Source organism: Cloeon dipterum, chromosome 4 (assembly GCF_949628265.1).
Source record: "Cloeon dipterum chromosome 4, ieCloDipt1.1, whole genome shotgun sequence".
Classification (NCBI taxonomy): domain Eukaryota; kingdom Metazoa; phylum Arthropoda; class Insecta; order Ephemeroptera; family Baetidae; genus Cloeon; species Cloeon dipterum.
In genome coordinates this window covers 22,451,942-22,472,648 of record NC_088789.1, presented here as the reverse complement: position 1 = coordinate 22,472,648, position 20,707 = coordinate 22,451,942, and the positions used below count along the sequence as shown (strand labels likewise).

At 40.4% G+C, this 20,707-nt stretch overlaps 5 protein-coding genes across 5 annotated transcripts; 2 read left to right on the top strand and 3 right to left on the bottom strand.

Moving 5' to 3' along the window:
• Positions 1-897: 897 nt before the first annotated feature.
• LOC135942186 (aldehyde dehydrogenase, dimeric NADP-preferring-like) lies at positions 898-5,662 on the top strand. The gene is made up of 6 exons (XM_065488178.1): positions 898-1,237; positions 2,801-3,022; positions 3,081-3,478; positions 3,743-4,201; positions 4,257-4,422; positions 4,483-5,662. The coding sequence occupies exons 1-6, from the start codon at positions 932-934 to the stop codon at positions 4,663-4,665; spliced, it is 1,734 nt and encodes a 577-aa protein (XP_065344250.1). The 5' UTR covers positions 898-931; the 3' UTR covers positions 4,666-5,662.
• LOC135942189 (transmembrane protein 267) lies at positions 5,503-7,704 on the bottom strand. The gene is made up of 2 exons (XM_065488182.1): positions 7,306-7,704; positions 5,503-6,042 (listed from the first exon to the last, which is right to left on the bottom strand). The coding sequence occupies exons 1-2, from the start codon at positions 7,597-7,599 to the stop codon at positions 5,713-5,715; spliced, it is 624 nt and encodes a 207-aa protein (XP_065344254.1). The 5' UTR covers positions 7,600-7,704; the 3' UTR covers positions 5,503-5,712.
• Positions 7,705-7,752: 48 nt separating this feature from the next.
• Rrp6 (exosome component Rrp6) lies at positions 7,753-12,710 on the top strand. Its single transcript, XM_065488177.1, has 15 exons — positions 7,753-7,893; positions 7,978-8,111; positions 8,331-8,442; positions 8,499-8,645; positions 8,701-8,891; positions 8,949-9,132; positions 9,190-9,333; positions 9,869-10,059; positions 10,112-10,268; positions 10,406-10,717; positions 11,166-11,387; positions 11,443-11,592; positions 11,938-12,186; positions 12,246-12,485; positions 12,584-12,710. The coding sequence occupies exons 1-15, from the start codon at positions 7,753-7,755 to the stop codon at positions 12,641-12,643; spliced, it is 2,634 nt and encodes an 877-aa protein (XP_065344249.1). The 3' UTR covers positions 12,644-12,710.
• On the bottom strand, positions 12,497-17,729 carry LOC135942188 (tachykinin-like peptides receptor 99D). Its single transcript, XM_065488181.1, has 8 exons — positions 17,356-17,729; positions 16,924-17,068; positions 15,502-15,755; positions 15,219-15,438; positions 14,325-14,567; positions 13,727-13,827; positions 13,575-13,665; positions 12,497-12,967 (listed from the first exon to the last, which is right to left on the bottom strand). Exons 2-8 carry the CDS (start codon positions 16,930-16,932, stop codon positions 12,740-12,742), a joined length of 1,146 nt encoding a protein of 381 aa, XP_065344253.1. The 5' UTR covers positions 16,933-17,068; positions 17,356-17,729; the 3' UTR covers positions 12,497-12,739.
• Positions 17,730-18,053: 324 nt separating this feature from the next.
• LOC135944110 (U8 snoRNA-decapping enzyme-like) lies at positions 18,054-20,491 on the bottom strand. Its single transcript, XM_065490856.1, has 4 exons — positions 20,335-20,491; positions 19,994-20,162; positions 19,652-19,933; positions 18,054-18,357 (listed from the first exon to the last, which is right to left on the bottom strand). Exons 2-4 carry the CDS (start codon positions 20,072-20,074, stop codon positions 18,166-18,168), a joined length of 555 nt encoding a protein of 184 aa, XP_065346928.1. The 5' UTR covers positions 20,075-20,162; positions 20,335-20,491; the 3' UTR covers positions 18,054-18,165.
• Between the last annotated feature and the right edge of the window lie 216 nt (positions 20,492-20,707).

Genomic DNA, 20,707 nt, shown 5'->3' with positions numbered 1-20,707 from the left:
TTCAGCTGCTCAGGGGAGGTCAAGACGAGTCTAACGGTGAATAGTTTTTGCAATTATGATGGTTAAAACCCGCGATATGGAGTTGCACGCAGAAATAATTAAATTTAAGCCTTGCCAAAAGAAAACTATTTTGTTCTAAAACATTAAATAAATTGCAGTTTTGCGGTAATTTTGCGGTTACCGCAACTACGGTTTTGGTCAAGACCGATGCGGTTGTGGTTTTTGATTTAAAAAAATGCGGTTACCATGGTAATGAAAATTGACACCGCACAGTGCTCTAATCTATATACCCCCACTGATTGTGGTTTTTTGGGGATACTGAACCCCAACCTCTTTTACACCCCTTAGTAATTTTAAAAACATCCCACGCTGTTATTAACTTCAAGCGCTTACAAAACCCACGGCCCGCAAATCTTCTAAATTAGCTAAATAATGGAACCCAAAAATTAAAACCATTATATTATAACCTTTTAAGAATTAAATACTTTTTACCTTGCCAGACCCTTTAAGGAGATTTCGCGTGAATGAACAATCCGGAAAAAGACTTGAAATAATTACTCATACATCAGAGGGTAAGCAACTATTGAACTATGTAATAGTTGTTTTAATCACATCGCAGTACTCACCATCAGGAAGATATTAAATGGATAAGGAAACATTTTTTCTTCTTGTACAAAATCAATAATTTATAGTGCATGTTTATACATATTTAATTTATAGTACAATCTTCTCACCTCCAAACTACACACATTACACATCAGTTACCCCATACAAAAGACGCAATGAAAGAAAAGTAGTATAACGAGGAAAAGAAGTTAGTTGCTTGACTGCTTTTCGACACCCATACACAAGGTCTACCGTGATCTGCCTCTGTGCAAAAAGAGCGCGCGCGGCGGCGGTACGCTCACACCACCAGCAGTTGCCGACGAAGATGCATCAGGGCCTCTCTCAGGTAGAGCCGCCCAAAACAGAAATGTGCGCAGCAAATTATTCGGATCTTCTCTGCGAACTGCGTGCTGCATTCGAAAGCGGACGCACTCTAAGCGAAGAATTTCGGCGACGAAACTTACAGAGGCTGCTGCAACTTTATGAAGAGAATACAAAAGAGATTTTGGCCGCCCTGAAGGCTGATCTGGGTAAAAACAGCAAGGAAGCAAACCTCTTGGAACTGGGATACATTAAGTCCGAACTGCAGTGCACCCTTTTCAAACTGCACAAGTGGATGAACCCGCCAAAAGTGAGTTAATTTACTAACAATTTCTGAACAATTTTTGAATTTGTCAAGACATAAAAATTCTAAAAATATTTCCACAGTTATATAACTTTGATTTACGATCGTGTTTAAAGACTTTTTGTTTGATTTTCACTGTGTATGAGACTTGCAGGAAGAAAAAAAATAGGAGCATTTCATTCATTACATAATTTCACCTGAATCAATCTGCACAAGCAAATTAATCCTTTGACAGGAAGTCAAAAGTAAAAAATTTACTTTGGTGAAAGTGCAAAGTTTATTTATTTCGTAAGAGAGTTAAAAAAAATCCTTGAACGCTGAACGGTTTTAATGAAATTTTATCTCAACCGATCTTACCCCACGAAATAACAGGTTTGGTAGGAGTGAGTGTGCTCGCTTTTTGGCAACTTAAGAAAGTTATAAAGGTGCCATTGGCGATCGGTGCATATAAGTGGGTCGAGGGTTACTTGAGGTGATCAAAAAAGGCAAGAAGGGAAAAATTCCGAAATTTTAATTTTCCTTGCAACATTGCCCTTTCGTCGCAATATTAGTCTCTAATATTAAGCATGCTGCCTGCTCGCTTTGGAGCGCAAGAAGCACACGGACGCATGTGCACAAGCGGCCCGTGTGCTATGCTAGGTGCCACACGAATCTACGGATTAAATCAAATGGGAAATTTGGAGCAATCAGCGATCCCAAAATTTTACAGCAAGTAGTGGCAATTTATACTTGTCGCAATGCAAATAATTGATGCGAGATTGACTCAAAATCAGATGCGAATAAACAAAACAAGGCTGTAATTAAAGAACATTAAAACTGCCAAATAAATCCTTTCTTTTACGAATGAAAAATTTTTAACTTTCGAATATATCATCAAAGGAATTACGAAACTTAATTGCTTTGCGATTTGGTCACATGTAGGTTGCATAATATAAGTCACGGGGAGTAGGAAGTTTGGGGTTTTCCCACGGTATTGGTCATTGCTGCATATATAGAGCCAGCAAAATTTTTGTAACGAGGGCAGCCGCCAGCTGCCGGTGAAAAAGGATCAAAAATACAAAAGTGCAGGAGAATAAAATGTTTTCCGGCCCTTCCAGCCGTTAAGCGCTAACAAACATCACGTTTAAAATATTGTTAATTAAACAAAATTTATCGTCAATAAAAATGGCCAGCCACCGCCTTAAATCTCGCGGCTGAGACCTCTAGTCATTGCCACCGATCGCCTATGAAATGAAATGTGCAACCTTGATTTTCGTGTGTTGGTTCATCAAAGCGGTAAACACAATAATATTTATCAAACCTGTTCTCTCTTGGATTGAGATATATTTTAATCGAGACGCTTTCTCAATCAAAAGACATTTTATTTTTTAACTTGTGTAATAACTCATTAAATGGTCCATTAGCATTCGATTCCTACCACATAAATGACTAACATTTACTCGCATGAAATATTTTAATTGGTGTCGTATTTATCAAATATTGAGAAACACAACCAACCCCTGAGTTTTAAACAGTGGACATGATTTTTTTTAAATTCCAGTCTGTTTTATCACGGCTTTTCTTTTACAGCCATACAAAAATATCATGTACTTTTTTGACGACGTTCGACTTATCAACGAGCCGCTGGGGGTGGTGCTCATCATCGGCCCGTACAACTACCCCCTGAAGCTGATCTCCATTCCCCTGCACGGTGCAATTGCGTCTGGAAACTGCGTAGTCCTGAAGCCCTCGCATCTCACACCACAGACGTCGGCCCTCATTGCAAGTCTCGTTCCCAAGTACCTTGACCCGGTATGAAAAAACCAGATAAAGCCGGAGGGTAAAACTTCATGCACAAAAAAATTTTCAGGAATGCTTCAAAGTGGTTTTAGCCGACGCGGCCGGAACGCAAGAGCTGCTCGAGAACAAGTTTGACTACATTTTCGCGACTTGCTCCAACGAGACAGGGCGGGTCGTTGCCGCGGCCGCTGCCCGCCAAATGACGCCCTCCTCCATCCAAATGGGTGGCAAGTGTCCGGTATTCCTCGACGAGCATATTAAAAACTTTGATACGGCCGTGAAGAGGATCGCTTACGCCAAAACGGTCAATGTTGGCCAAATGTGCATGGCGCCTGACTATATCCTCTGCACTCCGCGAACTCGAGACAAATTCGTGACGCACTTTCAAGAAACCATGCAGCAGTTTTTCACGGATGACATGATGCAATCGGAGGATTTGGGAAAGATAGTCAACAAGGAACACGTTAAGTACGAGAGACAAAAAAATTGAACGAACGAAAGAAAATTTATAATTATCAAAAATGGGATTATTTATTATTTTCCTAAAACTCATGGATGAAAGTTTTTACTAAAATATGAAATCTAAATATCAAATTCTTTTAACCAAGTAACCGTTAGGCCATAGACATCATTCAACAGAAATCACAAAAATCATCTTAAATATCCTAATTTTTTTAGCCTAATTGCTATGTCAAATTTGAAATTGCTTTGCAAATAAAATTCAATTTGCAGGCGGCTGGAGAAAATGCTGAGTGGCACCAAAGGTCGCGTGGTATTTGGGGGCGATGTGGATGCCGATCGGCAATGGGTGTCGCCAACCCTGGTGGTAGACGTGCCGCAGGACGACACCCTGATGCAGGCGGAGATTTTCGGGCCAATCCTTCCCGTGGTGTGCGTGGAGAGTGCCGAGGAGGCAGTACGCTTCATCAGGGCGAGGGACAAGCCACTGGTCGTCTACCTCTTCAGCGAAACCGCGGCCACGCACGAGCTATTCCGTCGGAGCACGTACGGCGGTGCACTCAGCATCAACGAATGCATCGTTTACTCGGGCATTGAAGACTTGCCCTTTGGAGGGGTTGGCGCCAGCGGCATGGGACCAAAGTACCACGGCCACAGCTCCTACCTCACCTTCACTAATCAGAAGGGCATGCAGGCCAAGAAGCTCAACTGGTTCAGCGAGTTAATGGCTAGGTACTATTTTTTCGTGACTTATCGATTTTTTATTAATTATTTCGCCTGGAAATAGACCAAAATACCCTCGATGCGATTCTACGCTCGGCAAAATGTTGATTGATTTTGCCCTGACCCCTAGACGACAAGATAGGACCCGCCTATTTATATACTCAGGCTTCACCCTCATGGCATTTACGGCTTTATTGTTTTGCTTTGCTGTGATTTTTTTCCTGACAGAGGTATGTGCACGATCGATTGCAAATAATTTAATTTGATCTTTAAATTATTCAAATCCACAGAATCGCGTCACAAATTCAGAGGCCACTGATGATTACTGGACGTGCACGGGACTGAATCCCCCGGTGTCAATGGAGGATTATAATTATGTGCAGAATAATTGCAGCAGTAATTCAACAAATTTTGCTACAAAGAACATCATTGACCGGTTTTTATCATTCGGTGCCTCGATTTTTCATTCATAAACTCTGCCTTGATCTTCATTAGATAGAACTGATGAATAATTATGGAATTAATTGCTTTCCATTCTCTCTCGCATCTGGTAACTTTAACGATGACATAAAAAGTTGCATCTTTTGAAAAATTCTTAAATTAATGAGAAATCAACATAATTTTTTTAAACTATTTGCCGAATCCAACCCGATGATAGAAATGCTTTAACGTATTAAATTTAGATGATTGCTAATTTAAACAAGGCGATTAGCATAAAAATTAAAAGGTGACAATCGCTGTTGTTTGCTAGAACACCTAGGAAATTAATAATTCCAAACTAGCGATTCCTCTGGTGTTCCTGACTAACCGAGACGATTACTAGAATTAATTCAAGCAGATTTAAGAAGAAATAATTTTAAAAGCTACATCCATTTCTTAAACCTTAAAACTGTTGCTAAAAAGGCAAAAAGAAATAATAATTGATGCACCTGGCCTTGATTTGACGATAATTTAAAAAATACAGCCAAAAATAGCATTAAATCACAGCATGTTGATGTTGGTGAATATTATATAATTAGTAAGTAAGACGAATAAAGATACCCCGCAACCTAGCACCGCCCATCCAACCTTTAAACACAGGTATTTTATGCGCAATGATCAGTGCAGATGACTGGATTTACAAAATCAACGGCCGCAGACGAGCATAGCTTCAGCCAGATTATTATGTTTAAACAATCGGAGGACTGATTAGTATGCTTGTGACTGAATCACCTTGATAGTGTCTATGTCAATGGTGGCAGAAAAGAGTATTATAGCTCATTCACCAAATTGTCGAAATGATTTTAAGCCTTTGCAATAAAACAAATCAATAATTGTAAAAAACTTAAATTTACTGTGTGTTTTGCACATTTTTTATAAATAAATTATCAGCGTGCACATATTAATACAAAAAAACTATATTTTGTAAAATGTCACACCTTGCTAAATCACATTTAAGTAAAAAGCTCACAACAATTATTACCAATGAAACGAGTACTTTCCGTCTCTGATTGTCCCACGCATTAAATTAAATGGCACGTTCAGATGAGCGCAGCAAGCTTGTTCGGACTCGTTGCAGCACCTCTGAGGGCGGTTTCGGGTGCAATTAAGGCTACGAGGGGCGCGGCGGCCACCTCGAGGGCCAAGTAGAGGCCGTAGGGTAGCGGCCTCGTTGACCAGAGGCCGGGCACCAGCCAGAGGCCGCGGCGGGTGGCGTCGCGCACGTGGTGCGTCGAGAAGGCCAGCAGCCACTGCCACGGCAGCAGGTGCATGCCGGGGTAGAAGCGGGCGCAGACGAGCAGCGCGCCGAAAGCCACCGCGCACAGCCCCGTGCAGTGGAGCGGCGGCCGGTGCGGCAGACGCACCACCTCCTGCAACATCATCTCTCTTCAGAGCCACCCACACGGCAAGGATTTATTGAAGAAAAAGCCACCGAAGAAGAAGAAGAAGCAAACAACACAAGCAGATGCAAAAGCCAGAAAAAGCGAGAAAAAGCGACCCTAGTGAAATAAATTAAAAATAGAAGCGATGCCAGATTCATTGATTTTTTTAGCATAAAAATCTTATAAATCCTTTTAATGTACCAATCCCAGTTATTTTTAATTCAAATAATTGAACAGTGTCCGCCAAATAAACCCGCGTTTCTTTTATTTTGGGAAGGGAGATCCAAAATGCATTGCAAGAAACGTTTTTGCGTTTTTTTTCCACAATTTTGCTCGATTTTTTAATTAGTAGATCGTAAACATCTACGTTGCACGGCAAAAAAATGAATTTCAAAAAACTAACTTATTTCAAATAGTGAAAAGTTTAAAATTATTTTTAATATTTTGGCTCAAAATATATATGACCTTTTCGCCCTTTTTAAAGGTCATATGCCATTAAAAAAAGAAACCAGCACACGATAAAATGCGGTAAGCCCCAAAACTGGTTGATTTTCTGGCTTGATTTATGCGCAAAATACCTTTGGTGCATTTTAGTTAATATCAAAACAGCTGAATCCTGAATAAAAAGGTTAAAATGAAGCTGACGAAATGTCACGGGTTGGAGGAAAAAAGTAGCATGGGGTCAAGCAAACTGGGGGTGAGCAACCCTAAACCCTCCAGCTGGTCAAGGGAGGTCAAGTCGAGTCTATAACGGTGGGTAGATTTTGTAATTAAGGTGGTAGCGTTTATTTGAAAATAAAAAAATGTATATCGTAGATTAAATAATTAAAATAATCCAACTTAGTAGCAAGTATTGAACTAATTAAAAAGATCAGTACATGAAGAATGAGAATAATTTAACAATTAATTTGTTTCATATCAATTCTATTATGTCATTTAGCTTTGGAAAATTGCTCATACTATGTGCGAAGAATTTTATTTTCCGGTTGATAAGTTCAAAATAAATACATGCTATGCATAGGATCACAATATGTATATTAATTTTCTCTCCTTATAAGCTAACCTAATTTAATATATGTATTTCAAAAACTTTTAACCAATAAATTGAAGTCTTTCAAGAATAAGTATGTAATTGGTAATTCCCTGATCAAAATCATTTCATCTGGCATTCTGGCAAATAAAAATAAATTTTACTTAACGCACAGCAAAAAATAGCGAGCTATCAAATCCACTTATTAAAATCTTACTCACATGAATGTTAAGCGTGCCGGCGGCGACGAAGTGGTCCAGATCGACGGCCGAGGCAAGGAAGGTGACCCAGACGGTCTGCAGGAGTCGCGACACCGTAGGCGTGTGCGGCCACTGGATGCCGACGAGGATCCACCACGAGAGTCCGCCGACGAGGCCGTGGGTCACCGAGTCAGCCAGGGCCTTCAGGGCCGCCCATTTGCTCGCCTGCAGCACTGACAGTCCGCACACACGATCGCCCAGGACGCACACGGACACCAGCAGCAAGGAGCCCAGCACCAGGTCGGCGTGCAGCATTTTGCTTGGGCGCAATCGGCGGAAAAGTGCAGGCAGTGCACGCCGTTTCCATTAGTTACACATCAGAAAATTGATAAACAAAACATCAGCTGTAGAGGAGAGCCAATGAAAGACCCACTCTGCTGACGCATGCGCGGTGATCGTTGCATGCGCATGTTTACAAAATTAATGGCTGCCGACGAACACAACGTGAGCACCGCAAGAATAGAGAAAAACTCGAAATCTGGCACGATGGAAGGTTCCTCAGACGAAGAATTTCTCCCCGGATGCAATACTATTGACGATTTTATTAAAGTTAGTAATTTTCTAGTCATTGACATCAGAAAATCTCTGCTGTTGGATTAAATTCTAAAAAGTTAAATGTTCTCGTGTTTTCAGATGGGCTACAAATCCGTTTTAGAAATGACAAAAGTTTCTAACACTTTGCCTAGTGAAGAACATTTTCACTATTACTCCAGCTACCCTGCTTTTGAAGAGGCAATGACTAAACAGGGAAATCAGGCCCTCAAATGGTATAAAATATATGTTTCCTAACGCTTTACTTGTGTGAATAATTATGGGGGACTCATTTCTGATCACTCACACTTCTCGCTCTGATGGGAAAAATCAATGTTATAATGCCATAATCCTACTTGCGAGAAGTGTGAGTTGTGTGTGAGTCTTCCATACATAAGTGATCCTCATTCACACACGTTTTCTGATTGTTTTTGAATCCTAAAATATTTTCCCAGCATTTCAAGTGTCATTCAGAATTCAGGAGTGAAGGGAAATATTATTAGAAGAGACCTGGAAGAGAAATTCGAGCTGCTTTTAGACACAACTGATACAATCCTAGAGCAAGTTGTGAGTTACAGATTTTTCTTTACTTGGTGTAAAAATAAAAATATCAATTTGGTCAGGCTTTGAACCTGGACGAAGTTGCAGGCATCAGGAAAAACCCGGCTGTGGAGACGAGTGAAGCAAAGAAAAACATAATTGTGGCCAGACCATTGAGTGGATCTTGGAACCAATCTTACCTTCCACCGCAACACTCCAGTAGTCCTCAGGTATGGTTCCTGCCAAGTTTAAAATTTAGGTGTTAAAGTAAATTATAAAATACAGGCTGCAAGGAGTCCAGCCGGCTCTCCGATGGTCGCTCGTCCCAACCTGCCAAAGGTCACCACAAAACCTCAGTTGAGCTTTCCAGACAAAATTGACAACTCGTCTGGACCTTTTGAACCCATATTAAAGGAGAAACCGAATGCCCTGAAACCCCTGTCCATCCTACTTTACCAAACTGACTTTGGTGAATGGTAACAAAATATTGTCCTTGTTAAATCAATTGAATTGCTAAATTAATTTAATGGCAGTTTCAACCACCCTTACGAGTATGAATTGGACTTGTTTAACCCTCCTGAGGACCAACTAAAAGAGGTCGAACCAAAATTACCTCGGCCAGTAGAAACTCCGGTGGAATTTGTTGAGAATGTTCAGCAACTGCAAAACATGCTGCAGCACCTTAAGAACTACAAGGAATTGGCAATTGATCTGGAGGTAAACCAATTAGTATATTTAAATGTCAGGTTGAAGCCAATTTTTTTAACTTTTCAGTACCACAACTACAGGTCTTTTCAAGGTTTCACGTGCTTGATGCAAATCTCAAGCAGACACACAGACTTCATCGTGGACACCCTCAAACTGAGAGGCGAGCTACACTGTCTCAATGAGATTTTTACTAATCCAAAAGTCGTCAAGGTACATTAACGTGTTTTTTTAAATTTATGCTTAATTTTTTAAATCAAAAAGCGAATTTACCCACCATAATTTTATTTTTTGTCGTCTCTTAAAAATAAATCGACAGATTTTATTTTATTTTATTAAAATCTTGATATTTGATTGATTATATTCCTCTCAATAAGTCAAAACATGTTGAGAATGCTCCTAATAGTTTCAAAGGAAGTTATTTATGTACTGGTATCCCACTTATTCACGATACAAATTTTTCCCCCCCTAAAATATTTTCAATTTGACTGGAATGTTATACAAATGAAATTGTTATTTTGTTATTTTATGATTAAAAATATCCAAATGATTTGGATGTTCATGAAAAAAAGTAAATTAATTTTGCTAGGAACCAATTAAATAAGCCTGAAAATAAATCATACTCATATAAATTAGTAAAATTAATTTTAGCCAGCTAGTAAAATTGTCTAGCACTTATTAATTTCCGACAAAATTGTCACCAACAATTAATTAAATATTAATACTGATCCAATTTTAACACTTAAAGGTTTTACACGGTGCTGACAATGACGTCGAGTGGCTGCAGAAGGACTTTGGCCTATACCTGGTCAACATGTTTGACACGCATCAGGCTAGTAAGCTACTGAACCTTCCCAGGCTGAATTTAGCTTTCCTGGCTAAGCATTACTGTGATTACGACATGGACAAGAAATACCAATTGGCCGATTGGCGCTTGAGGTAATCCCAAGCTAAAAATACGCATGCAGTATAATTTCTCTTCGCGCTGCAGGCCTCTGCCGAAGGAAATGATCGAGTATGCTAGGATGGACACACACCTTTTGCTTTACATTTACGACAGGCTTAAAAACGATTTGTGGCAGACTGGACTCAACTCAGACCGGCTCATCAGGGCCGCCATCCATCAAAGTACTCAACTCTGTAAAAAGGTGAGCTCTATTTTCAAGTAAGCAATAATTTCGTAGCTGAATGAAATAGTGATCTTGAATTTTTATTCCTGCATATTCAGTATTTCTTTTTTAAATAATGCATCCTCAATCAGTTTTCCACTTTTGTATATTTTTAGATTTACGTGAAGCCACAGCTGACAGAGGAAGCGCACTTGGTGTTGTACCAGAAGTCTCGCAAGATGTTCAACAATCGGCAGATGTGTGCGCTTAAAGAGATTTTTGCGTGGCGCTTCCAGACGGCCGCCACTGAGGACGAAAGTGTGCAGTTCGTGCTGCCCAACCACATGCTTCTGCAGATTGCGGAAACGCTGCCCAGGGAAATACAGGGTATCCTCGCCTGCTGCAATCCCATCCCATCGCTTGTCCGCCAGAACCTCAACACGATTCATAGGCTGATCCTCGAGGCCAGGGAGAAGCCCCTCATCCAGGTAAGCCCAAGATAGGAGTTCTAAAATTTATTGCTTTGTCTTTTTGCTGGTGAGAGATAAATTTCTTTATGATTTTTTAGTTAGAATTTAATTTTAGAAGCTGTCAACTTAAATCGTAAACACATTAAGTAAATTCCCATAGTTTTATAAAAGAATAAAATATTTACGGATAAATTAATTAAACTAAAGTGTAAATTAATTATTTATTTGAATGCAGGGTTTTATGGGATAAAGACACCCTGCAGATCGACACTGAACATAATTTTTAATTTAAATTATTTTCCTAGATATATTTGAAATTATTTTGGTTTGGTTGTAATGAATGCAATAAGAAATTTCTTGTGCTAACGTTGGAATCAGTTGATGAAAAGCTTTAAAGTGGACGAATTTTTTTTTCATTGCTTTGTAATGTTTTATTTCATACTAATTACTTTTGTCCTTGTTTCAGACCGCTGCCACAGAGGAGATAAGCGTGCGTCCAATGCAAACAGAATGGACCAAGGTGAACATCGAGTCGACGCTGCACTGTCCGCACCAGCTGCTGAAGGACGAGCAGCGAGACAACCTGCCGACCCTGCTCGGCGACGACAAACCCAAGCCTGCCCCCAAAAATGGTGACATTCTCAAGAACACTGCCAGGATCGGCGTCTTCAGCGCCTTTGATCGACCTGTGAGAGCAAAAAAAAGTTTCTTCTACCTTATTCTGAATGTTTTATCAATCACAGGCGCCTGTTTCGATTAAGAAGGTTTTGAGCCCTTACCAGCGGTACTTGATGGCGAAACCCTACCTGCAGCACTTGGCTCAACTCGCCGCCGAGAAAGAGGCCGAAAAACCAGCCCCGGCGCCATTGGCTCCGCTCCAAGGACTGAAGCTGGTAAGTCTTTGTGAGAAATATTGAACTCAACGGTTCCAGGGTTTGCTCTAGTTTTTTTTCAGTTGATTTATACCAATTTTTGAAAGATAATACAGTTTATTAATTTTGCAACTAGAATAGTTTAAGGTAAAAATCTACTGCCACGAAAAAAGCTTGCTTAGCCCTCAATTATAATTTTCTGTCGCAGATGACTAAAACACATTTTGAAACATAGAATTGCAAGAATTGCCTGTTCAAGAAATTGTCAAAAATCAGATAAAACTTACAAAATAGTTTTCAAACACTTCCGATTTATTGCAACATTGTCCAGATTTTTAAGCATTGTTTTATTTTTATTTTCTCCAGGTGCAGAAACACTTTGAGCAGTTGGACAGCCGTACAGCCGCCCAAAATAAGCCGATCAAGAGGCCTCGGTCAGAGAGCGAGGAGATTGAAGGCGAACAGGAGCCTAACAAAAAAACACGCACAGAAGCGGGTGCTGAGGAAGCTGGGGAGCCGCAACCCGCTGACAATGGAGAAATTAAATTTAGTGATAGCCCAAGAGAAAAAATCAAAGACTTCAGGCCAGGGAGGAAGAATTTCACTGTCAACGATGTAAGATTTTCCTCACTCCAAACTCAATTTTAGTTTCTTAACAATTTTTTTCCGCGCAGATTCAATCCAAGTTCCAGAGGAATAAAAAGAAAAGTATGTTGAAGAAGAGACAAGGCTTGTCCAACCAACAGGGCAACTGGTCCAACGGCGGACAGCCGCAGCAAGGTCAAAACCAACCCAGCACAAGTAGTCAGTCTTTCGACTACAATCAAGTGGACTTCAACAAGTTCCAGGGCGGCAGCAAAGCCGCCAACAAGAAGAACATGCGCGACAAAGGTAGCCGTGGGAAAGGCAAACAGGTACGAACAAATTATTAATTTAATAGTCCGACAACTTTTAATTTTATTTACAATACAAATAATATGATACTGATTCCCTTGTCCGATTCTGTTTGCAGAAAAAGCGATTCAACTTCCCTCAACGCCAGAACCAGAAGAGCCACACATACAAATCGTGAGTCTTGATTTCAATGTTCGCTTAATGACACAAAGAGGATTGAATAAAATTTCGTATCATACAATCAGTGGATTTCGATGTTTTGAACTCGCACAATTCACACGGACAGTCGATTGTCCCTGACGTCATTAGTTCGGTAGGTTATTTGGGTGGCAGCCAAGGCGGAGAGGTTGCTACTGCGTCTCCTCTTGTCACTCTGTCTGCTCGGGTGGTACAGGACTGAAGAAGGCACGCGTCCCGTGTCCAAACTCTGTGCTGGCTGCGGCATATTCAACAGCCGACTGCATAAAACGCATCTACTACGGAAACGTCTTCGGAAGTTATCCTGAAACAATTATGGGTTTTTTTAGTGCGAAACTGGTTATAAATTTTTGTTGATGCTGAAAGCGACAGTTTGAAGTAATTTACCTAAGAGTAGTTTTATTTGTTTTTCGTATTTATTCTTTAATGCTTTTTCTACACGCGGTCTTGATTTTATGTATGCAAACAAGAAAACTCTTATTTGGTGATGTGAATCAAGTGCAGTGGTCGAAATAATTAGATTATTTGGGAATCCCCTTGCCTCTGGTAAAAAATTGGAATAATTTAATTTGAAGAGCCCTAACAAAATTAATTTTTATGGCAATACGGATTTTCCCTATTTTTAAATTTCTGGTCTTATAAATATGATACCAGTAATTAACCCAAAAAGTCGTTTCATCAATATTTCAACAAATTTCCATTGAAATGTATTGGTACAACTTTTTATTTGAGGGAAACCCCGCATGATTTTTGGGAGTATTTGAGAGTATTGTAGTTCAATTAAAAAAAAATAGTCATCGTTGGAAATTGCTCAAACTCAATAAATTCAGCACCGCAACTAAAATAAATCATCCTGTTCAGAGTTTCCTAGCAAGTAAATATTTAAATAGTAAAAGTTAATGGAGCAGTACATTATAAATGCCGTAGACAAACGGGTTGCAGACGCTGTTGCTCATGGCGAGCCAGTCACAGCAGAACCAAATGATGTTGATGTATCGGTACCTGTGGGCCAGACAAATTTAAAAGAGTGAAAAATTGATGCGTGTGTGTGTTTGTGACGCACTCGTTAATTTTGGGGAAGATGTCTTGGAGGACGTTGTAGGTTTGCAGCGGCAGCCAGCACAGGGCGAAAAGCGCCACCACCACGACCAGCATTTTTATTACCTGCGAACACGGAGCGCGTCGAGATCAGAGAATGACTGACTGACATACACGTGAGAAGCAGTAAAAAGATGAAAGAGCGCCGAGCAAACATTTTGGTGCGCGGCAAAATTGTCTCAAAGCAGAGAGTGTTGACTCTGCGTGGAAAAACATCTTTTGCCGCGGCCCACGCGTCGCGATTACTAATTGGAAGAATGTCCGTCCGATTCGGGTTATATAATATTTCCGAAAGTAATTTTATTCGTAAGGAATTTTCTGAATAATTTGGAAACTGACCGAATCGGAATTTGTTCAAAAACAGGAATGAATATACTTTCGAAAATCTTATTTTGCTCAAATAATGATTTAATAAATATTTTTGCATCCATTTCCTAAAATATTTCGGACAATTTCACTTTACTTTTTTAAACAGATTCGAAAATTCCGAGTCTTTCTTTCCAGACAATTTTCTTTTTCTTCCGAAGTAAAAAAAGTACGCACTGCCGTCCGATCAGGCTCACCCGTTTCTTGTTGCGCAACAGCGTGGCGTCCCTCTGGTTCTGCGCGTTGCCCGGCGGCTGGGCGCCCCAGAGGCGGCGCGCCAGCAGCACGTACATGACGATTATGATGACCAGCGGCAGGAAATACTGCGTGCCCACCACCAGCCGCCGGTACCACTTGAGCACCTCAAAGGGCACGCCGACGAAGTCGCAGAACGGCTTGGTCAGATGCGGGTTTGAGTTCGAAATGGGCACCTCGCGGACCTGCACTCGTTGTTTTGCAGATAGTTATTAACATTATATATTTATTTATCTATAACACCTCCCGAAAAAAATATAAATTTTGTTTTTCCCGCATTTTACCTGAAAAAATTAATATTTTTCGCCCAGTAAGACAAAAGTCTATCAATTTTTCAAAAGATATTTTTATGAAACTAATGTTTTGTAAGCAAATGTCGCGGTAAAAAGATTTTGTACAATGCATTAGGGGTTTTCCCGTTTTTTCTAATCTAAAGACACGAGATTTGTTGTGGTTTGCTCCCAATTTGGGACTGATAAACACGCATTTATTTGTTTGCCCAAAATATCCGTTAAAAGTGTACAGCTTAAATAATTTAAATATTCCTGAAACCTAAAATACTACAAAAAAATATATTAAAGTGAGTGATTATATTCTTTTTTTAAATTTCAAGTAAATAATGCTACTGAATGTGATTTAAAAAAAATGTACCAAAAACTATAAATTGCAACAACCACATTTCCCCCCAATAAAACCAATCATCCCCTGCTGCAATTGGTACAATATCGATTCCCCACAAAATCTTTAAACAAGTAGAGGTACTCCTTTAGTTTCTCACCAGTCATTATGGTTTCTTTTTTACTCTTGATGCAAATATCAGGGATCAGTTTTATTACCTGTAAAGTGATGATCATTGGCATGGCCAGGACGATTCCTGCTGCCCAAATGGTGATGATGGTGAACCTGGCCTGCCAGCGGGACACCTTGAGAGGCTTGGCCACGGCCCTGTACCTGCGCACGGCGATCGTGGTCAGGGTGAAGATGGACACGTTGACGCTCAGGGTCTGCACGAACGGGCAGAAGGAGCACATGAAATCGGGCAGGTCCCAGCGTTGCCTGCAATTGCGCAATCAAGTGTGTGAGCAGGGGGATTCGTTTGAAGGCAGGGTCAGGGCTCACAGCAGCGCCGCCTGGAACTGGAAGGGCACGACGAAGAGGCCGATGATGACGTCGGCGAAGGCCAGGTTGGCCAGCAGCCAGTTGGTGGCACTGCGCTGCATGCGGCGGCTGCCCACCACGGCCCACATGACCAGCGAGTTGCCGGCCACGGACAGCACCGAGATGGCGCCGTAGCACACGGACAGAAGCACCACCACCTCCGTCGACGGCCCGTACAGCTCGTCCGCCTCGGACCACGTGTAGTTCCCGCCGTACTGCGAAAAGACCAGACTCTGACAGAGGCTATTTTGCATTTTCATGCGCATCGCTGCAGCAAAAACTGGGAGCCCCCTATATAAAAACTATATATATGCTATAAGATTTGTTTAAAAAAAAGGCAGGAATTATGTAGTGCAGTAAGATCCAGCCTTCAAGGAAATGTAAGACTAAAAATATAATTTAGTTAGCCCAGCGTTTTTTGCGCATTTTAACACTAAAAAATTAAGGGAAAAAATCTGGCTGTATTTTCTCTCCTTGATATACACAATTAAGTACCAAAATGTTTTCTTCGGAATTTACAGTTCGATTTTTATTCCGAAGTGGATCCGACTTCTGTTGTTGATTCTAAAATCACTCCAAAGACATGAACTGAGGCTGAAATACGCATATTACCCTTCTTACCCTCCCTCCCCACATCCATCATGGGTTTGCTCACCCCCGCCCTTCTGATTTCGTTGCTTGAAAGTGGCTGACATTAGAATAAACAATACCTGTTACTGCAAAATTGTCGTTTTCGGAGCAACGACATCGGAATAGTGGGGGTGAGCACTCTCGTGAAGAAGGGTAAGCTGCATTTCAACCTTAATTTGAGTCTTTAGAGTGATGAAGATCGCCAAGAAAATCAAGGGAGGTAGATTTCTTCAAGTTTTAAGGAGTGGGAAGGGGGTTGGGGGTAAGTTTTAACGTTGAAAGATTCACTACGAAAACCATTTATAATATCAACTCTTGATGTGTATCAAAAAACCAATCCTCTACTTGTAACAGAAGGGGCGTAAAGGAATTTAAAGAGCCTAATATAGCAATCAAAGGAAAATCCAATAAGTTTAGCCTAACAATCACTGAAAAATGTACGCTTCCTTATCTATGCCACCCTGAGCATTGATGACGTGTCACAATTTATTAGCCCCTCTCGTTTTTGTCCATTACTCTCGTTTGCTTACACAGAATCCGATTTCAAAATTCCAACGACTCTGTTTTGCTTAAAAAATATTTTCTTCGTGGATTTCTTTTTTTAAGGTTAAAAAATGAAATAAAAATATCTGAGTTGCGTGAAATAATGAGCCTCTGGAACGAGAGCAGGTCTGCAACCCGCACGACAGACGTGTCAATCCGGCTGCATTTCGAGACGTATTTTAAGCTTTCGCATGCGTTTCTTTGAGTTACCTCCTTCATTTGGGCTGTTTCGGAGCGCCTTAAGTGTTTTGTCCGAGTCTCATGGCGCCGGCAGCATCAGCACTTTCGGTCGTTTTATTGCTGCGCAGCGTTCGGCGGCGATGGCGTCTCGGTGATAAGGCACCTTTGGCGTGATCTGCAAACGAACGCTCGGTGCAATAGTGGGTCAGAACCAATTGTACTACTATCTACACTCAGTCCGACTTAAATGTGATTTGCCCACCGTGACTCTGCGCTGTTTGCACGCGATAATTGATAAATTTTAAGCTTCAGTTTTCGCTATTCAACCAAGCAATTAAATATATTATTTGTAAGACTCGAGAAACAACGTTATTTTCCACTAAAAATCCTTCAATTTTATCTCCAATTTACAGGTTTAAAATTTTCTGTTCTGAATTCGGCTTGAATAAATGATAAACTCACCTCAAACGCATCCTCGCCGTTTGCAGTTAGGGTTGAGAATGGCAGCTCACTTTCATGCTGATTTACGGCTGCCACGCTGGTCCAGTAGGGAGCACTCTCCAGGCGGAAATATATTTATATTTACAGGCAGAGTGAGACTGACGAGAGGAAAGGCGAAAATCTTTGCTCTATTCTGGTGCTCACCAGTGTGAAAAGCCAAATGCGAGCGAGCGACTGAAGAGAGCAAGAGCGGCGCGAGCGGGTGGCCAAAATTTATGGCCCCGCTCTTCTCAGCGTTCCATCCAAATATTATAACAGCACACCTATCTCCGCAGAAGCAGCCTCTTTATTTGGCTTTTGCGGCGCTGCTCGCGTGTCAACCCGCCGAGAGCAGCAGACGTACCTTGGCTCCCAGCCTCGCGAGTGTCGGAAAATGTCTCACCAGAAAAAAAATCAAAGATAAAAACTGGAACATCTTATTTAAAGGTTGAAAAATTTTATAGATGAATTATGTGCCCTATTTGCGTTTTAATTTTTGTTAAAATCTATCTTTTGCAATCTACTCATTTGCAGCAGCTATTTTCGCATCTCGTCAGGAAACAGTTTGAGAAAGCGGCAAGCGCGTCATTTCTCCGAGAGGTGCAAAATATTTGCTTTGGCTCAGACATCAAAATAACGTGTCCAGCGTGACTGCAGTTCCGAGTAAAAAAAGAACAATCTTTTACTGATCTGAAAAGGTCAGCTTTTATTTCATAACAAAAACAAATCATGCAACGAGAAATATAAATAACGGGAATGTTTTTCGCTCAGCCAACGGAGGAAAAAATACTGTCATTGATTTTTGGAGAACTTTGCGACTTTCACAGCTGAATCAATTTCTTCCTTGGTCATGAGGCCGGTCTTGATCAGTGCCTCTAATAGCTGATCTCGGGCGTTGCCCACGAAGTTGTTGTCCAAGAACGCTGGGAAGCCGTTGTAGCCGTCCGTCATTGTGTACAGAGGCACTCGCACCCAGCCCAACACCTGTCGAAAAATTATTTAAATCTTTCAATGCCTTTTTAGAATGAAAAAGTCGATTGTTTAATTAAACTTGCGGTACAAAATTCGTTCCAAAAAGAATACATTACAGAAATAAATATTTTAAAAGTTTTTATCTGCTGTAAAACAGTATTGATGCCGTATTTCAATTATCTCGCTACTTTACTGAACTGCAAAGGGAATCATCCAAATCGATAGCGTTCATAATGCCTGGTCTTTAATTATTTATAATTTTTCCAAGCAATTAATGGCATTTTGCAATGTTGACTATATCATTAAAATTGACTCATTGAATGTGATTCATCTCTACAAAAAGTAATTCAGCTCTACAATTTTTTTACGGTTCAATTTTTATCTTGTACTTGAAAAAAAAATCAATGGCTAGAAAGTCCTACTATTTTTCGCTTGTTTTTTATCCCTATCGTCTAGATCTATCCAACGGTGTGCGAATTTAGAGGTAAATTTACCTTTTCGCAAAATAAATCCTGACTTTCACCAAAAAGGAGACAGTGCTCGCCGCTTGATTAGCAAGTACCCTTCGTAGCCAATTTTCTCAGAAATTTAAACTGCAACCTGGGGAATTTCAGCTCTTCCCCAATTTTTAAAGACTATTTTAGGTAACGACAAAACATTTTTAAGAATTTTTCAGTACATAAAGGTTGTTTTTAGGGGTAAATATTAATTTAGAAAAATTTGACTTGATTTAAAGTGGAATGATACTGGGCAACAATTGAAAATTATTTAAATTGTTGGATGCCTTAAACAATTGACCGATAAACAATTTGTTCAACAATTTGCAATAATAAAAAAATGACCTTCCTACAATAAAAATTCAAATTTTGCCAATTTTCTCCAAAATTTACAGTGCTCGAACATATTTTCTTGGCATATTCCGATTCCTCTCGTCGAGATCTGTTCAACGGTGTATGCCACTTATTGGGGAAACTCTTGGTTTTGAAATTAAATCGGATTTCAAGTAAGGAGACAGCCATTGCCATTTGAAAAGCACGGTAACTTTCCAGCCAATTTTCTCGAAAAATTACAGTGCTTCCTAGGTCAATTTAGACTTTAACTGAATCCTAAGGGACGAGTTTATGCATTGGCAACAAGCATTTCCCAGGCTTTTGCAGTATTATTCCTCTTTAAAAATAATTACTTTAAGTTTGGGTTCATTTTTCAATTGTTGTCTCATATAAATTCTTAAATATTGACGATTGTCCTAAAATTTTAGCACTTAAAGGCCATCAATTTAATTCAAAAAGCCATAAAAAAATCAAACCTCTTCGCCGTAATGAATGGCATTCCTAGCGTTGTTCTCGATTTCAGCGATTTGCGCCTCCGTGACTTCCAGCGCGTAGAAGTGAAGCGCTTTGACTTGGGGCAGGGTGTCGCAGTGGAAGGGCTGCGAAGAGACGTGGTCTTCCTTGCTGAGTGGGTACACCGCCGGGTCAATGCCCATCTCCTCGAGCATCTCGCGGCCGATGCCAGCCTCGACGCTCTCGTCCTCCGCCTCGATGATGCCGCCCGCGAAGCCTAGCTTCCCGTCAAACCGCATCTGCATCTGCACAAGAATTTGTCAATTCAATCGTCGATCGAATTTGGAGTATTTAATTTTAATTACCAGGACGATGGCTTTCGAGGGGAATCCAATGGTCTGGGACTCGGATTTGGCGAAAATCATGCAGTGGCCGGCACTTGACATTTTTTATTTCCTTCTCTAATATAAACGTAGCTGACTGAGACGGTGTGAGCAGCAAACCGGCGAATGGCGCAACAATGTGACGCGCGAACTGAAAAGATAAAATAATGATACTCATGAATTCTTGTAAATTAAATATTTATTGCCTTATTACGAATCGATTGTTTGCTTTATAATTTTGTAACTATCTGGCAGTGACAGATAAAAATTTAAAACATTATATAACTAATTTTATTTATATTTTATATTAAACATTCTCTTACTCTAAATATCAGCTGCTGCAATCAGCACGTGAGTAGTGAGGCACAAAGATTTGTAACCTTATAAACATGCCGTTCCTCCGGAAAATTTATAGTTTTTATAAGAGATTTGAAAAGTCTGTCTACTAACAAAGGCCCATGTCTGTGCACCAAGCACCAGACCGGCAAAACACGATGCAAGAGATATCTGTGATCTAAGCGTAAAACTAAAATGTTCGCCACAGCGTGGTGCTCACGACACTTGGAGAAAGGCTAGGCTAAAAGCTAAAACTTTAAGGCTATTTCATCGATAAAAAAATGAAAACAGCAGTAATCCATGATATTCACTCTATATTATCTACTTAAAAAAATTTCTGTAGCTCAAAAAGGCAATAAT

Bases quoted from the DNA above. Each gene is read 5' to 3' on its own strand.
- LOC135942186 (XM_065488178.1), top strand. From the start codon at position 932: ATGCATCAGGGCCTCTCTCAGGTAGAGCCGCCCAAAACAGAAATGTGC. The intron at 3,023-3,080 runs GTATGAAAAAAC...AAAAATTTTCAG, and splicing joins TTCCCAAGTACCTTGACCCG to GAATGCTTCAAAGTGGTTTT. The intron at 3,479-3,742 runs GTACGAGAGACA...TTCAATTTGCAG, and splicing joins GTCAACAAGGAACACGTTAA to GCGGCTGGAGAAAATGCTGA.
- LOC135942189 (XM_065488182.1), bottom strand. From the start codon at position 7,599: ATGCTGCACGCCGACCTGGTGCTGGGCTCCTTGCTGCTGGTGTCCGTG. The intron at 6,043-7,305 runs GTGAGTAAGATT...ATGATGTTGCAG, and splicing joins CCGGCACGCTTAACATTCAT to GAGGTGGTGCGTCTGCCGCA.
- Rrp6 (XM_065488177.1), top strand. From the start codon at position 7,753: ATGTTTACAAAATTAATGGCTGCCGACGAACACAACGTGAGCACCGCA. The intron at 7,894-7,977 runs GTTAGTAATTTT...TCGTGTTTTCAG, and splicing joins CTATTGACGATTTTATTAAA to ATGGGCTACAAATCCGTTTT. The intron at 8,112-8,330 runs GTATAAAATATA...ATATTTTCCCAG, and splicing joins GGAAATCAGGCCCTCAAATG to CATTTCAAGTGTCATTCAGA.
- LOC135942188 (XM_065488181.1), bottom strand. The intron at 13,666-13,726 runs GTGCGTCACAAA...TCTGGCCCACAG, and splicing joins ATCTTCCCCAAAATTAACGA to GTACCGATACATCAACATCA. The intron at 12,968-13,574 runs GTACTGCTCCAT...TAATTGTTTCAG, and splicing joins TTGTCTACGGCATTTATAAT to GATAACTTCCGAAGACGTTT.
- LOC135944110 (XM_065490856.1), bottom strand. From the start codon at position 20,074: ATGTCAAGTGCCGGCCACTGCATGATTTTCGCCAAATCCGAGTCCCAG. The intron at 19,934-19,993 runs GTAATTAAAATT...ATTCTTGTGCAG, and splicing joins CCTCGAAAGCCATCGTCCTG to ATGCAGATGCGGTTTGACGG. The intron at 18,358-19,651 runs GTTTGATTTTTT...ATTTTTCGACAG, and splicing joins CCATTCATTACGGCGAAGAG to GTGTTGGGCTGGGTGCGAGT.